An 18,436-nucleotide genomic window follows, 5' to 3' on the forward strand; every position below is an offset into this window, starting at 1 on the left:
CTCGGTTGCTAAATTTATAAAATAAGAGACATAGAATTAGAGTTGGAAGAGATTTTGGACATAATCACATCTGACCTCATATTTACTAATGAAGAAACTAAAACTCAGAGTAGTGATTTGTCCAGGATCATACAGCTTTTAAGTATCTGAAGTGGGAGTTAAATCCTGTTCTTTCTAACTCTTGGGTCTACCACCTTACTATTATACCACATAGCCTCTCAGAGTCAAGAATCAAAACCAACCTACTTATTCTAATTCCAGCTTCCTTTAACTATTTTGTCAGCAAACCAAAGTCCAGAATGAACTGAGACTTGTGAATAATGCTACTGGCCACAGATAGGACTTCTTAACTGCTTTTTAGAAGAAAAAGAGATGGTATGGCATAATGAATAGAGCCTTGGGCTTCAACTCTGCAAGACATAAGTACAAATCCCATTTTAGGCACTTCCTAGCTTTGTGACTCTAGTTAAGTCACTTAAATTCTCTGATTTTCCTTCACTCATAGAGTGAAGCAATTGGGCTCAATGATCTCCAGAGCTCTAGATGTTCTAGATCTATGATTCCAGGACCCTTCTTTTGCCAATTAGGCAATTTTTCAAAGAGTGTAAGTACATTTCCTATGGCTTCTAAGAGACAGTGGCCATATTTACTCCTAGGTTACTCCTAATGCCAAGATTGATGCTATTTCCTCTAGGAGTACACTATATCTATAGAATATTTATGAAAAGACATAGACAGGAATCACAGGGGATGAGAAGGCTTACAGGATGGAATTGCAAAATGTACTAGGAGAAAGGAATATCTAAATCAATAAAATTGCAAATGCATAAAGGTATAGAAGCAAGCTTCATAGAAGGGTCGCTCCAAACTTTGGGAATTCCCTTCAGAATACAGACATTTGACCCAACTACCTCAAGTTAATGAAGCTTTTCCAAACCATGAATTGCTATTCAGCTTTTGAAACCCAACCCCAAAATCATGCTCCATTGGCCCATAGGTAATCTGCTCCTTTTGCCCTTCTCTAGAGGACTTGTCAAGATGCAGGGATGCCACGGTGATATACCATCCCTAAAACCTTTGCCCAAGTGACATGTTGGCACAATAAAGTCCTGATTACCACCCAGTAGAAATACATTAGAGCAAATGACTGCATTTAGTAAATGCAGGGATCTTTGCCTTTTCTGGGACTGCTGAGTATACAATCCTCTATTAGTAAAGACTTGTTTTACAAGTTAATTACCTTGGGGAGGGACACAGAGTGGAAAGGACAATGACCCTCCTTTTCAAGTTTAGCCGATTTATACTGAATTCCCACACAAAGTTCTAACCTTGATTGGCTACAGCGGGGAGGCAGAAAAATATACCTCTTATACAAGACATAATTTTGTAACCTAAAGAGGATCTTCCTCTTTAAAATGGGCAGGAACTTCAAGAGTCATTTAGTCTAACCCTTTTATTTCACAGATGAAGAAAATCAGACTCTAAGTAGTTAAATGACTAACCTGAGCTCATAGGATCACTGATTTTGAATTATCAGGGCCATCTTGTCTAAATCTTTTGTTTTACACATGAGAAAACTGAGTCATAGAGAGGCTTTTTTTTCAGTCAGGATTTTATTTGGAAATATCACTGTGAGCTCTGACCTAGTGCCACACAGAATTACCAGAAACACATGTTTATGTGTATGTTTTATGGTTATGATTATATGTTATGGTACATATTTATGAATAGTTACAGAGGCAATAACTGTCAGAAGTCACATCTGACTCCAAGCACATGTTCTTTCCATTATCATGATATTTCCTTGGAAGCCCAGAACCAGTAAGGCCTGGGGCATCATTGGGTATAATAAAGAACAATGCCTCTTGTGGTCTCCACACTCAGTTGGAGGCACAAGCCTCCATCCATCATAGTATGTGATACAGTGCCAGGCCAAAGATCTCCTTCAAGTTATTCCTTTGATTCTAACTTTGGTTGACCACAGCTTCACACAAATTTGATGAAGGAGTGTTCACTCCAACCACTTCCATCTCCAAGGGAACCACCATCACTAACATTAGTTTCACATATGAAGAATAAAAATGTCAGTGTCCTTCCCTTAGATACTTGCCTCAACGAGCACAGGAGCATAGATTTAGAGATAAAGAAAATTTATACCAACCCATCCATTTTACAGAGGAAGGAACAGGGCCAAAAATGTTGAGACACTTGCTCAGGATGACACAGTTAACAAATGTCTGAGTTAAGAGTGCAGCCCAAGTTTTCTTGTTTCCAAATTCAATGATAAAACACTCTAGTTTCTCCCAAAGTATCTCAACAATCAAAGCATTCAGAAAAGATTATTCCAATAATTCTTGGATATTATCAGCCTTATTTTGGATTGGAGGCTGTGGAAAAGGAAGAAGTGGTTCTAGAAACCAGTTGACACACACACATGTACGCACACACACACTTATAATATGTTGTCCAAACATGTGATAATTTCTGAAATAAATAGACCTCTAGTTTTTTATTAGAGATATATATTCTCCTGTGTTGCAAATGAGTGAAGTTTCAGACCATTTTGGGGGATATGTTAAAAGAAGGCACCACCCCAAAGCTTATCTTTGATGTAGCTCAGTGAACTTTAGACAGCCACATCATTGTACGAATTGATTCCCAGATAAGCAAAAGAATAAATGCTCCTTAAAACCCAGTCTTGTATTTCTGGCCAAGGAGGGAAAGAACACTTGGAAACATGGCATTTGATGGGACTTGGAAGGTGGACCGCAATGAGAACTATGACCAGTTCATGGAAAAAATGGGTAAGAGTTTATTTTTTAGCAGCAAATCCCTTCCCAACCTAAGAGGCCAGATGAATAGGCCAGATACTCAGCCTGTTCATGCTACTCATTCTTCTGGGTTTTCTTGTGCTATTTATTGTTTGTTTCCAAGTCACCTAAGGATGGTGTCAAGCTTTAATCTTTATAATTTCCTGCTGATTTTTTCAGAAGGGTAGGTTTTGCTGGCTAGTTATTTATTTTCAGGGCTGCTGCTAGTCCCAACCCTTTCTGACTTCAAGAATGTGCCAGTAATTTACCAAATTCCCTCAGCTATTTAGAAACAGATGGTAGTGAAGGGCAGCTAGGTGGCATAGTGGATAGAGCATCAGCCCTGAAGTCAGGAGGACCTGAGTTCAAATTTTACCTCAGACACTTAACAATCCCTACCTAGCTGTGTGACCCTGGGGCAAATCATTTAATGGAAGAGGGAGAGAGGGAGAGAGGGAGAGAGAGAGAAAGAAAGAAAGAGGTGTTAGTAGATTATGGTAACAGTTGGAAGGAGAAGAGAATATTATCAGGAAGAAATCAGAGAGACAAGAAGGACAGAAATAAGGAGGGATGGAAAGAAGGCAGGAAGAAAAGGGGAAAGAAAAAAGGAAAAGAAAGAGGAAATGAGCATTATTTTAAAACTGCAAAGGATCTTAAAGATTATTTCATCCAGCCTGTGCAATTTACAAAAAGTAAAGAGGTTGAAAGGGAAAGCTCTCTTCCAATTTCTCACTGATTGGATTTTTAGCTATCTCTACAAACCTGTGATTTTTTTTTTTGGGGGGGGGGCCCTTTCTCTTGTTGATGAAGAAAGGGGAGAGAGGGGAATAATAACTCATTAGGGCAGAGCCATTATTAGGAATTATTTTCACCTGAGGCAAAAAGAATTGATTGGGTTGATTGGAGGGCAACTCCAAGGACTATCTGATGAAGGATGAATCAAGTTGGAAAAGTAAGAATGGTAAAACAACAAAAAGACTGACAAGTGCCATTCCACTGTTTAAGGACAAAGATGATCCTTCAGAGAGGGCACCAGGGTGATGGAACCTAGGTTTGGTGATCCAGGATCAATGAGGGAGCAGGAATGAGCCATGTGGCTCAGCACCCAGATATCAGCACCCTGCTGAAAAGCTTTGTCCTAGTAATGTATCTCATTCAAGGAATGAGACGCAATTCAGTCTTACTTTAGGAAGAATGAAATGTTCTGTCATCTAGAAGGGGGATCAGGGGATGAAAGCTTCTTGGACTGTTCTGTTAATTGTTTTAAGTGCTGATCATGAGCTTTGTCTCCATGTATCATATCACCATATAATCTATACAAGCAGACAAATCACACTATTCTCTGTGCCCTTTGAACACATCTGGTGGTTGGGTGAAAGGAGTGCTGGATGTGGAGTTGGGAAAAACTGAGTCCAGAACTGGCTTTAAACATTTACTAAGATGTGTGTCCTTGGGCAAGTTTTCACCTCTTTGCCTAACTCAGTTTTTTGTTTTTTATTAAGCTGTAAAATGAGGATAATAACAGCACCTACACCTCAGAATTGTTGTGAATGTCAAATGAGATATCTGTAAAGTACTTAGTCTGGTGCCTGCCAGAAGTAAATTAATTTCACATTATTGAATAGCTGAGCACTGCTTTTCAAGTTAGGAAGAAGATTCAAATTCTGCTTTAAATAACTTTCTAGTTGTGACCTTGAGCAAGCTCTTGATTTTTGTGTGCCTTAGTTTCCTTGTTGGTAAAATGAAGACGCTAGATTTGCTGGCTTTTGAGTATTTCCAACTGTAAATTGAGCCTATCAGATATAGAACCTGGTGGAGGACAGAAAAAACAGCTAAGCAGCCACGTATCCACTCCAAGGTCACATTTCTCTCTTCCCTCTCTCTATCTTTCTGTCTCTCTGTTTCCCCCTCTCCCCCTTTTCTTTCATCCCCTTCTCTCCCTCCCCCCTCTCATCTGTGTCTCTGCCTGCCTTTCTTTCTTTCTCTCTCTCTCTCTCTCTCTCTCTCATCTCTCTCTCTCTCTCTCTCTCTCTCTCTCTCTCTCTCTCTCTCTCTCTCTCTCTCTCTCTCTCTCTCTCTCTCTCTCTCTCTCTCTCTCTCTTCTCTCTCTCTCTCTCTCTCTCTCTCTCTCTTTCTCTCTGTCTCTGTCTCTGTCTCTCTCTTCTCTCTCTCTCTCTCTCTCTCTCTCTCTCTCTCTCTCTCTCTCTCTCTCTCTCTCTCTCTCTTTCTCCCTCTCTCTCTCTTTCACACACACACACACACACACACACACACACACTCATACATACTGAGGTACCGTATGAGGCTTCTTACAGGAAATTAATGTGTTTATTCTCCTGTTAAATGTCCTTACCTCACAAGGAAAGTCTGACAGGATGCAGATCTAAGGAACTTTCATTTGAAAGCTGTCATGTTTTTGATTTCATAGGCATCAACATGGTCAAAAGAAAGCTTGCAGCCCATGACAACTTGAAGATAACAATTACCCAAACAGGAAATAAGATGACTGTCCATGAATCCAGCACATTCCGAACTGTAGATATAGAGTTTGAGTTTGGAGTCAACTTTTCATACAGCTTGGCTGATGGAACAGAACTCCATGTAAGTAGTTTGTTCCTGAAAACACCCCCTTTTTTCTATACCACATAAAACTAATTTCCCATAAACTCTTCTATTTCCCCTTTAAAATTCTTCACAATCAGCCCTAATCTATCTATTCAGGCCTATTATTAATTACTCTCCTTTCATTCACTGTTTTTAAATTTTAATTTGTTTCAATTAACAAGCATTTATTTTGACTCCATTGTATCTTAAGAAAGCAGGAGATCTATGATACAGAAAGGATGGAAGCCAAGATCATTTGTTCCTAAAATATACTTTAATTTAGTAATACTTTTCCTATCTTCTTCCCATCTTGATTCATGGCCATGTTGCCCTCAATGATTTTTTGGAATTTAATTACTTTTGAAACCCACTAAATTAATACTTATCTCCTTCAATTCAATGCACATTTGTTGAATGCCTACTGTGTGCCAGGTACTATGTAAAGCACCACAGATACAGACAAAAATGTCAAACCACATACATTCTACTGAGGCCATGCAACATGTACCCTGACAAGCAGCAACACTTGGAGGACTCACCCTCTGTTACAAGGAATGCCAATTTTTTCCCCTTTTTATTGTTATATCCATCAAGGTATACCATGATCTTTTTAATGAGGCAGGAGTAACCCTCATTTGGAGGAGAATTCAAGTTTGACTCTATCAAGTCAAATATTTCTTTGTAATTAACAAACAGCTAGTACCATGGGATTTTATTCTTTGCTGCTGATTGCATTAAAAAAAAAAAAAAAAAAAAAGTCCTCATGATGGCTGTTTCTATTTTGAGTATTTTCTTTTGGTTAATTTGCCTCTTGGATGTTTTCTCTTGGAAACATCATCAAATTGTGCCATTCAGAGACTCCCACCTATTGAAGAATTGAGAAAACTTAGGGGGAAGAATCAACTTGCATCTTGACAAGAGCCTTACAGCCTTCATTTGAATCCTAGGCTTCTTTACTTGGCAGGGTCATGCAGGTTGACCTTATCTTACTGAGCAGGAAAGGGGCATGTGTAGGGACACAGAGCCATGTCTCCTTAGAGATTCAAACCCAGGTTTCCTGATTTTCAGTTCAGTATTCTTTCCAGGACACCCCACTGTTTATCTCACAGGAGTATATGAAAATAACTTTGTTTTCATTTTCCAGGAAATTCAACTTGCCATTCCATTATTTTACTTGGGAAAGAAAATTACTGTAATATAAATGTGAACATTGGCAGTGAAAAACTAGTATCAATGTTGATGCTAAGTGGCTGAACCAGGAATAAAATATAAAGTCCTCTGTCTAGTTTCTAAAGCCTCATACACTTTGGCCTCCATCTATTTTTTCCACCTTCCTTAAGCATTGTTCCCTTTCCCATGCTCTGTGATGCAGAAAACTGATCTTCTTGCTGTTCTTTACCCAGAACACTCCACTCCCCATGTGTGCACCTATGGACTAAATAAAAGGAATGCACTCCCTCCTTACCTTCTTCTTATAAAGTCCCTCTCTTTCTTTAGCTGAGTGGTACACTGACTAGAGCCCTAGACCTGGTGTTAATAAGACCTGAGTTCAAATCTGAATTCAGACACTTAACTAATTGTGTGATTCTGTATTTCCTGGTCTATATATGATGGGAATAACAATAATGCCACCTTCTTCTCAGGGTTGTTAGAGGAATTAAATAAGAAAGTATTTGTAAGTGCTTTGCAAACCTTAAAACACTATATAAATGTTAGTTATTATTATTACTATTAAAGTTTTAGCTCAACCACCATCTTCTGCATAAAGCATTTCTGGATTCCCTGTTTCTAGAATCCTCTACCCATCTAGTTTTCATCTATTTGCTTTGTATTTATTTGTACTTATCAACTTATGTGTGTATGTACATATATGCATTATAGTATATATATATATATATATATATATATATATATATATGCATATATATATACATATATATATACATGTGTGAATTAATATAGGTTTATATGTATATACATAAGCATATATTGGTTGTGGGAATAGGGATTATTTTATTCTTTGTACTTGAATTCCCAGGATTTAGCACATAATATGTACTTAAAAAATCCTTGTTGATTAATTCATTAATCTCATAATGACATTCTATGGGTAGGGGAGATGAGTGGCTGTCTTAATTTTTGGAATAAACAAAGTTTGCTGTTTTCTAAAATGTCCCAAATGCATTTCGTTTTATGTGCAGGGATCTTGGAACTTGGAAGGAAACAAGCTTGTTGGCAGATTCAAACGTGTGGATAATGGAAATGAACTGAACGCTGTCAGAGAAATTGTTGGGGATGAACTAATCCAGGTAAGTTTCTTTAAAAATCATAGGATATTCTAGAAAGAATAAAAAAGTCTTAACAACTAGAAAATCTTGAAGCTTATGCCTGTTGAATTGTGTTATCATTATTTATGATTACATAGTAAAGAAAAGTCTTCTCTGATACCTCAGAGAAGGTCCAGGAACCTTGTATTGTTGAGGGCCCTGTAAATGAGGGCCAAGCAGGTTCTGCCAACTGTGAAAAGTCTTTGCATATGGCAATGACTCTGCTCTAATCATTTGAGGATCAACCAGATTGAGTCAGAGAGGTTGATTTTAGAGTTGACTACAAAGGGATGAATTTTTCAGCCATGACAATTCTTTAGGACCCTTAACTACTGTGATAAAAAGATGGCCACCCTGACAAAACCCAGAATGCTTGGAGTCATCCAGTATTCCATTGAGATGATGATTTCACATATAATAAGCATGAGTTAATGAATGCCTGTTGAAACCTTGTTCATTCCTTAGAATCAATACCTACTAATTGTGTAACACTGGGCAAATCTCTTAACATCTGCCTGATTCAGTTTCCTCAGCCATGACATGGGAATAATACTAGCACCAACCTCAAACAAGACAATAATTATAAAGTACTTAGCATGTTGCCTGGCATATGGTAGGTGCTTAATAAGTGCTTGTTTCTTTTTTGCTTTCATTATCAAGGTATTTTGGAGTACAAGTACTTATTACAAGGATTGCAAATAGATTAATATATACATAAAGTGAATGTAGTATAAAAAGTAAATCTCTTAAGAAGTGAATATTTCTCTTTTCTATATGAACTTCTACCACCAAATAGAAAGAGTATTTACTATTAATTTATTTTTTAAATTTTTGATCAGTATTGATTTCCCCCTCATTCACTTCCTCTCACTTGTTAAAATGTAAATTTTAACAAGAGTCATTTCCATGTTGTTAACTTTCAGACCTATACATACCAAGGTGTGGAAGCCAAGAGAATCTTCAAAAGAGCTTGAAAGTCATTCTGGCGTGCATGATCCAAAGCACTTCCAAAGCAGCTGGTTTTTGGTTTTGATTTTTTTTTGCCCATAAACTAAAAAGTTACTGCTGGATTCCCTCTCCTGTATCCATTGACTGACCCTATGAGAGGTTCAATCTCACCAAAAGAAAAGAAGCAAAAGTCACTTTGTTTTGCATACATCTCTTCCACTATTACAGTATGCCATTGTCACCAAGTAAACATGTACCATATTTTTTTTAAAAGAAAATAAAAGCGGCCAAATTCTTTCATTCTGACTTCATTGACAAAGAAACAAATGGGGTCTTACATGGAGTGAATGTTCAATATGCTTGTTGAGTGAAAGAACAAATGAAACAGACATGTTGCCCTTCTGCATATTTTATTTTCTTTCAAGTCCAAGCCTTTGTTCATTCCATTCTCTATAACTAGAATATTTCTCCTCCCCTTCTTTTGCCTGTTGAATTCTACTCATCCTCTAAAGGTTGACTCAAATGGCACCTCTTCCAGTAACTCACAAGGAAGCTAGCGAGGCTGGAAACATTCATTTCTAAGGATTACTCTTTAATTACCTGAACTCTGGGAAGGAAACAGCCAAACGATAGAAGGTTGCTAAGGGCCTGAGGCTTTTCTCAGGCTTAGTAGTCAAGCACACACCACCCACACACATTTGCTTATATTCTAAACTGTCATTGACTCTTTTAAGGAGGTAGGATCAATGGGATGAAAGTAGGAAAATTAAGTTCCTTCCTTCCACACCTGAAATCCATTCAGTCAACAAGCATTTATTAAGCTGTTACTATGTGCCCCTCACTGTTCTACACCCTGGGAATATAAAGAACAGCACTTGTTCTCAGAATCTTATGCTTTAAGAGTAGGGGAGGAATGTGTAAAACATATACAAGATATTAACAGGGTAATTGAAAAGTGATACCCTGGCTTCATAGGGAAAATATTTGCAGATGGGAAGGAAGGAAGGGGAGTTGTCTGGAAAAGGTTTCATGTGGGATTTGAGTTGAAATTTAAAGGGAAATTAAGAGGCAGAAGGAGTAGAATATTACAAGCATGAGAAACAATGCAAAGGCATAGGAATAGGAGAGAGTGTCATGTGTGAGAAATTGTCAATAGGCCAGTGTCTAAATCTTAGAATTTGTGAAGGGGTAAAGATTAGCCAGAGAATAGGAGTAATCATGAGAGCATCTTGTTAAAAAGAAGGAAAGGTTAAAATCAAGAGTACATGTAGAGGGCTTTGTCTTGTCTTCCTGCAAGTAAGGGTTGAAAGAAGAGTAGAAGAAAATATCTGAGTGATGTGAGAAGATGGAACTCTGCCTCAATCTTTTTAGTGAAGTATGAGGTGACCTCTTCAGCTATGGGGAGTGGAGAATGAAGGGGGTGTTGGGGGAGGTTTAAAGAAGAGACCAAAAAAAAAAAAAAATCACCATGGAGAGTGGTATGACCAATCCTTTAAGGAAGAGTAAATGATTGTTTTGCTGTACTAACATATAATGTGATATTAGAAAACAATTATTTGTAGTGAAACCAGTCAGTACTGTTTTGTGATCTCCAGATCTATTTAGAAGCATAGTAACAGGAGTGTAGGAGGTGAATGATAATGATAATTCAGGATTGAAGGGTAGGAAAAGGGAGAAGGGGGGGGGGGGAATATAGCCTGTGCAGTAATGATAGCCTAGGAAAGAACTGAGAGATGAAGGGATTGGAAGTCACAGTGAAAATAAAAATTAGATTTGACAGAGTGATGGGGGGAAGGTGATCAAAAGTCATAAGATGAATAAATGATTATCAGATGAAGAAATTATGGAGTTCAAAAACATGGAAGCAGAACTTAGGAAGTCTAGAAAAGAATTCTAAAAGAGAAGGGTCCAAAACTAAGTGAGCAGGGCGACATCTCTAGATCTGATTGCCCCAAAATAATCCATCTTTATCACTCCCACTGACCAATGGTTTTTAATACAACTTCCATGTCACAGGAACCAACCCACCCAGTGTTTGTTTACTCCTTAGCAAGAATCCAAATGCCTGTGTTTCAATCCATTAGAAAGATCCCTGTCTAAAAAAACAGGAATCAACTTGTTCAACCCTGTTAAATTACCAAGAATTTCAAATGTTCATTGGCTATTCTTCTCTTCTTTCTCTGAAGCATAGTTCTCTACCCTCTAACCTTCTGATATAGGTAAGAATTCCCTCTGCCTCTTCAAATCTGCTTTTTTCCTTATTTTTCTTGTAAGTATATCTTTCAGTTTTTCAAATAATCTATATTTCTTCCTGATAACCTGAAGAAAGAAATGTATGGAGGTGCAAAATATTCAAGAGGACTTGCAACTGTAGTGTAAGGGCTTGCTGAGTCCTTTTCATGACTGCCCATCTATCTTTGATGTCCACCTGATTCACTCAACTTTCACCTATGGCTCCAAGAAGCTGTAGCATGTACATTCACCACACCCTCATAGAGTATAGGAATAAATGGACTATTCCTTAAAATAATAAGGAGCATATATTTTAAACCGTCAGTAAACATTATATGTAATGGCGATAAACTGGAACCTTTCCCTGTAAGATCAGGAGTGAAACAAGGTTGCCCACTATCACCATTACTATTCAATATAGTACTAGAAACGCTAGCGTCGGCAATAAGAGCCGAGAAAGAGATTCATGGAATTAGAGTAGGAAATGAGGAAATCAAACTATCACTCTTTGCAGATGACATGATGGTATACTTAGAGAACCCCAAAGACTCTGCTAAAAAGCTATTAGAAATAATTCAGAACTTTAGCAAAGTTGCTGGATACAAAATAAATCCACATAAATCCTCAGCATTTTTATACATTACCAACACAATCCAAGAGCAAGAGATACAAAGAGAAATTCCATTCAAAATAACTTTCAATAGTATAAAATATTTGGGAATCTATCTACCAAAGGAAAGTCAGGAATTATATGAGCAAAATTACGAAACACTTGCCACAAAAATAAAGTCAGATTTAAATAATTGGAAAGACATTGAGTGCTCTTGGATAGGCCGAGCGAATATAATTAAGATGACAGTACTCCCTAAATTAATCTATGTATTTAGTGCTATACCAATCAGACTCCCAAGAAACTATTTTAATGACCTAGAAAAAATAACAACAGAATTCATATGGAACAACAAAAGGTCGAGAATTTCAAGGGAAGTAATGAAAAAAAATTAAATGAAGGTGGTCTAGCTGTACCTGATCTAGAACTATATTATGAAGCAACAGTCACCAAAACCATTTGGTATTGGCTAAGAAATAGACTAGTTGATCAGTGGAATAGGTTAGGTTCACAGGGCAAGATCGTGAATAAAAATAGCAATCTAGTGTTTGACAAACCCAAAGATCCCAACTTTTGGGATAAGAATTCATTATTTGACAAAAACTGCTGGGAAAACTGGAATTTAGTATGGCAGAAACTAGGCATGGACCCACATTTAACACCACATACTAAGATAAGATCAAAATGGGTCCATGATTTAGGCATAAAGAAATTAGAGGAACATAGGATAGTTTACCTCTCAGACTTGTGGAGGAGGAAGGAATTTGTTTCCAAAGGAGAACTAGAGATCATTATTGATCACAAAATAGAAAAATTTGATTACATCAAATTAAAAAGCTTTTGTACAAACAAAACTAATGCAAACAAGATTAGAAGGGAAGTAACAAATTGGGAAAACATTTTTACAGTTAAAGGTTCTGATAAAGGCCTCATCTCCAAAATATATAGAGAATTGACTTTAATTTATAAGAAATCAAGCCATTCTCCAATTGAAAAATGGTCAAAGGATATGAACAGACAATTTTTCAGATGATGAAATTGAAACTATTTCCACTCATATGAAATGGTGTTCCAAATCACTATTGATCAGAGAAATGCAACAACTCTGAGATACCACTACATACCTGTCAGATTGGCTAAGATGACAGGAACAAATAATGATGAATGTTGGAAGGGCTGTGGGAAAACTGGGACACTGATGCATTGTTGGTGGAGCTGTGAGAGAATCCAACCATTCTGGAGAGCAATCTGGAATTATGCCCAAAAAGTTATCAAAATGTGCATACCCTTTGACCCAGCCATACTACTACTGGGCTTATATCCCAAGGAAATACTAAAGAAGGGAAAGGGACCTGTATGTGCCAAAATGTTTATGGCAGTCCTTTTTGTAGTGGCTAGAAACTGGAAACTAAGTGGATGCCCATCAGTTGGAGAATGGTTAGGTAAATTATGGTATATGAATGTTATGGAATATTATTGTTTTGTAAGAAATGACCAACAGGAGGAATACAGAGAGGCTTGGAGAGACTTACATCAACCGATGCTGAGTGAAACGAGCAGAACCAGGAGATCACTATACACTTCAACAATGATAGTGTATGAGGATATATTCTGATGGAAATGGATATCTTCAATATAGAGAAGATCTAATCCAGTTCCAGTTGATCAATGATGGACAGAATCAGCTACACTCAGAAAAGGAACACTGGGAAATGAGTGTAAACTGTTAGCAATTTTTTTTTGTTTTTCTTACCTTCTGAATACAATTCTTCCTTTGCAACAACAACAACAACAACAAAATTCGGTTCTGCACATATATATTGTACCTAGGATATACTATAAGATATTTAATATGTATGGGAATGCCTGCCATCTAGGGGAAGGGGTGGAGGGAAGGAAGGGAAAAATTCGGAACAGAAGGGAATACAAGAGATAATGTTGTAAAAAAAAAAAAAAAAAAAAAAAAATTACCTATGCATATGTACTGTCAAAAAAAGGTTATAATTATAAAATTAATAAAATTTAATTAATTAATTAATTAAGAAAAATAAACTGTCTCAGTAGCTAGACTAACCCAAGTTGAGGGTAACCAATGTACCTCAAAACCCATTTGTGAGTTAGTGGAGTTTCTGTCTCAAGCACGTGAAGACTTCCTCCAGTGAAATGGGCAATGAGAATAATTAGTTCGAACAGCTATGAAAGTAGCTGTAGTAGGTATTGTGATTAGACGTCAAAGACACCAAGGTCATCCACTGCATCCCAAGCCATTACCAGTTGTCCTGACTTTTGTCCTGCCACTGGACTTTGATAGCTCTGGGAAAGTGAGATTGGCAATTTTTGAGCAACTCTGCCTTGCTTAAATCCAATTCACATACAAATAAGACATTAGCTCATAATGTTGATGATTCTTTTCAAAAATGAAAGACAAAAAACAACCAGAAGTTTAGAATAGCCCTTATTCCTTCAACTCTAGTAGACAGACCAACTCACATTTTGTACATATGTAGGTAAATGTTACTCAGCACTGGAAGAATCACAAACAAAATACATTAAAATATTCCTTCTTTTTTTTTTTTTTTTTTTTTTTTTTCTATGTCCTACACTGCAACTAGAACTTAGGTCTTGTTTGCTAAGAGCTTTCTTGGACATCTGTGGAGGCCGATGATTTTTAGGTAGGCATCAAGACAGAGAGAAAAATGGACTTGAGATGAAAAAGATTTTTCACTGAAACTGACCAAAAGGGGAACAAACCACAATAGATGTAGGAGAGAGGAATGAGGGACATTAGTTGATTTGCCAGTGAGCAAACAAGGATGACTCACTAGAACTAGAGTGAAAAAGTGGGATCAGACCTAGGTGCCAAAGTAGGGACCATCTGGCAACTCTGTTGTCTGCCATCCAGTGCAGGGTCATAGATGAAGAGTAGAAAGGAACAGTTGTCAATATAAATACTAATTGTGATTAAATACAGAGTGATTTCAATAAGCTGTATGGTTCTGATCTCAGGAGCTGAGTGCCATATCAGAGGCCAAAGAAGAACCTGCAATTCAGACATTCTGAACTTGCAGGTCCTCCCAGAAGGCCAATAATGTCTGAATCAAGCAGCAATCTCTTGAAACTGTGAAAGATAAATAATCTGATAGACCCAAACCTGAGTCAGAGTCTTGTAGGATATGAAATAAACCGCCCCCCCTCTACTCCAGACTATACCATTTTGGAAGCACTGATAGCTTTCATTTCTCCAGTCAGTGCTGTAAAAAACAAAACAAAACAAAACAAAAACAATAGGATGCAAAAGGATAGAAATTCAGATTAGACATGTTCCCCAGAAGTGTACAGAGCCCAGCAATAATATAACTATCAAAATCAAGAAGTACATTGGAAGAATGAACAAAAAAAAAAACATGACCAGAAAAACCTATTATGGCAACAGTGAAACTCAAAACACACAGGAAATAATGCCTGAAAACATCTGTAAGAAAAATCTCAAAGAAAAATGTAACTTGGAGGCAGGTAGGTAGTGCAGTAGATACAGCACCAGTCCTGAAGTCAGGAGGACCTGAGTTCAAATTCGGTCTCAGACACTTCCTAACTGTGTGACCCTGGACAAGTCACTTAACTCCAATTGCCTTAGCAAAAAAAAAAAAAAAAAAAAAAAAAAAAGTATCTTGGACACAAGTCCAACAAAAATTCCTGGAAGAGTTAACATATGAGTTAAAGAAGGAAGTTAGAAATTATTTTAAAAGTAAAATGGGATCAATGGAGGAAAAATGGTTTAAAAAAAGATAAAATTCAGAGGGGAACAATATGAAAAGAAAACCAATAGCTTAAAAAAAAAAAAAGCAAACCTTAACTTAAGTAAATAATGACTTAATAATTAGAATTGGCCAAATGGAAATTAATAACTTTGAGACATCAAGAAAAAAATTAAAATAAAAGAATGTAAAAAATCTCATAGGAAAAACAACTGGCCTAGAAAGAAAAGAGAATTAAAACATTATTGGACTACTTAACAAAACAAAACAAAAAAGGACCTAGATATAGTTCAAGAAATCATAAAGGAAAATTTTTCAGACATCTTAGAATCAGAAGGCAGATTAAAATTGAAGGAAGCCACCAGTTATCTTCCAAAAGAGACCCCAAAATGAAAACTCCTAGGAATATTATAGCCAAAATCCAGAGCTCTCATCAAAGGTTCTTATCACTCCAGTTCATTCAATTATCAAAGTGGTTTTCCTAAAATGTGACCATGTCATCCCCCTACTCAATAACCTCCTGTGGCTCCCTATTGCCTCCAAGATCCAATACAAAATGCTTTATTTGACATTCAAAGCCTTTCATAATTAGCACCACTCTAACTTTCCAGATTTCTCCCTTCCATCTAGTGACACTCATCCCCTGTGTTTCCATGAACAAGATCTTGCATCTTTCTGCTCCAGGTATTTTCTCTGGCTGATATCCATGCTTAAAATATTCTTCCTTTTCATCTCTACCTACTGGCTTCTCTAACTTCCTTGAAATCCCAGCTAAAATCCCCTATTAAATTATAAGTTCCTGGTAGCCAGAAACTGAGTTTTATCTCTTTTACTATGCCTAGAACTTTTTACCCAGTGCCTGGAACATAGTAGGTGCTTGATGAATATATATTAACTATATATTTATAGTAGAGATATAGATATGTATTACATGGATTTTGGAAACCAAAACCATTTTCACCATTTCATCTAGAGCCCTCTGCTGTCTCAAATTGGAGGTTTCCCCTTACAATTGTTGTGTAGGAGTGCCATCTCCTGGCTAAATAACATTATTTCTATTGGAAATGCTTTACAAAATTTGACCTGTCAGTACCTACTATGTGCCAGACACTGCGCTAAAATTCTGGGGATGCAAAAAGAGGCAAATGTCAGTTCCTGTTCTCAATCCACCAGGAATTTGTTTTCTAATGGGAAAGATCACAGGCAAACCATTATATACAAAGCAAACTAGATACAGAGAAAGAATTGATAAATAACAGTTTTAGATAAATAGATAGGTGTATACATACATAAATGTACATACATAAAATTATAGCCTTCTCTAGGGTAGGGTAGATAGGGAGGAAGAAACAGAGAACAACAGACAACTTAGAAGAAAGCACAGAAAAACAAGTTAACTTTGAAAACAATGTAGTACCTATTATGTAGTTTTTCAAAAAGAATAAACAAGGTGAAATGGAAATTCATGGCTTTATATTGAATCCTCTATGTTGTACTGTATACATGGAAATGGTCTTTTGTGTGTGTGTATGTGTGTGTATCTAAGTTCAAAATATATATATTTTTTAAATTGTTAAAGTAACTAAAAAGTAATTAATCCATTCTGACTGCTGGCCAGCTGATTGTAATATCCCAAGGAGGTCAAAGTTGGAAACAGAGATCCAATAAAATTTTTAAAAACATCCAGAGGATCATAACTCTAGAACCCTGAACTTTGAGTTCAACTCCCCATTTTCAAGTTAGGAACTAAGACCCTAAGTTGTCTATGTGACTTTTGCAATATCATCAGAGGCATGACATGAAATCAGCTCTTTTGGATCTGAAGTCAGTGTCTGAGTGACCACACTAGGGACAGGAAGGGGTAAGTGAACTTGCCTAGGATTATCTTGTTAGGCAAGACCTTGATAGGATATGAAACCCAATGTTCCCTATCTGAAAGACCAATGCTACTCTCACATTGTGTGGTAGCAAAGATCTAGAAACAAAGTGAGTGCTCATCAACTAGGTACTAAGTTATGATTCATGTGTCTGAATATGTTAGATATGCTTTAGTATATTGTAAATTTCCTAAGGGTGGGGATTTTGCCATTTTATCCCATTATAATATTGGCTCCTAATTCTTTAATTGAAGTGAATCTTAGTGGACAGAATGTGATTTATGAATGTGATGATATGCATGATGAATTCAAAGGAGAAACATAGTGTGATTGGATCAATATCTGACAAACTTTCCTCTATCACTACCATATTGAGTTAGTTTTTTTCCTAAAAAGGCAAGTAAGCTTCCTTTCTTGGACTTTCTTGACCCAACATACTAATGCATGATGCAGCTTCCTGGTGACCTGAGGTCATATTGATTTGGTTTTCTGATCACCTAACTTCATAAAAAGGCCCACCCTCATAAAGTGGGGATCATCTGCACTTGGAGGATGCCCCAAGATCATCATAATCACCACACAGAACCCCACACATGAAAAATTCCCATTATCCTTAGAAGATAACAGCAAAGTGAATGATCACGATCATGCTTCTTCTTTAGTGTCATATTCACTATTAAATCTTGTCAGTTTCTGATGTTTAACCTCACAACAGAGCCACTGGACATGTTCTTCCATGGGTCTTTAGGAGCAATAGCCAGGCTGAATCTTCCCAGGATACTAATTGAGGGCAATAATCTGGAAGCATTAGATTCTTAGGGTTCTTGGATTCTGGGTTCTTGGCTGTCTCCATTAGGGTCTGAGAAGGTGGGAAAGGTAGGTGGTGATTTGATTTGTCTAGGACATCCTGATTCTCCTTCAGGGTGCCTTGTTGCTTCAGTTAGATTAGCTTTCCTGATTTGTGAAGGGGAATTGGTTGGCAAGTAGTAATTGTGTATTTTCCTACATCCTATCCTTCTCTTTCTTTCCCATCCCCAATTTGTAAAGAAGATGGTGAGACAAGGAGTGAGCTCAACTTCAGTGTTTTGTTAGGTTTAATCTGCTTTTATTCCTTTTCCTCTCTTCCTTCCCCCAGAATTTTCTGTTCTTACTTTCCTTTTAACCCACTTTTCAAATCCACTCTTTTAGAATTGATTTTGTTAGGACTCATTTCTTCATTATCTACCTTACCTTTAATTCCTCCTTTTCACTTATCCCTTTTTCCTCCTATTTC

At 37.0% G+C, this 18,436-nt stretch overlaps 1 protein-coding gene across 2 annotated transcripts; it reads left to right on the forward strand.

Moving 5' to 3' along the window:
* The first annotated feature begins 2,709 nt into the window (after nt 1-2,709).
* On the forward strand, nt 2,710-8,989 carry FABP2 (fatty acid binding protein 2). 2 transcript variants are annotated; one of them, XM_074272850.1, is made up of 4 exons: nt 2,710-2,804; nt 5,239-5,411; nt 7,616-7,723; nt 8,665-8,989. In XM_074272850.1, exons 1-4 carry the CDS (start codon nt 2,738-2,740, stop codon nt 8,713-8,715), a joined length of 399 nt encoding a protein of 132 aa, XP_074128951.1. In that variant the 5' UTR covers nt 2,710-2,737; the 3' UTR covers nt 8,716-8,989. The 2 variants fall into 2 exon arrangements, with proteins under 2 accessions (XP_074128951.1, XP_074128950.1); XM_074272849.1 differs by lacking the exon at nt 2,710-2,804 and having other exon boundaries at nt 5,090-5,411.
* Nucleotides 8,990-18,436: the final 9,447 nt, after the last annotated feature.

This window comes from Sminthopsis crassicaudata, chromosome 6, assembly GCF_048593235.1.
Source record: "Sminthopsis crassicaudata isolate SCR6 chromosome 6, ASM4859323v1, whole genome shotgun sequence".
Lineage (NCBI taxonomy): Eukaryota > Metazoa > Chordata > Mammalia > Dasyuromorphia > Dasyuridae > Sminthopsis > Sminthopsis crassicaudata.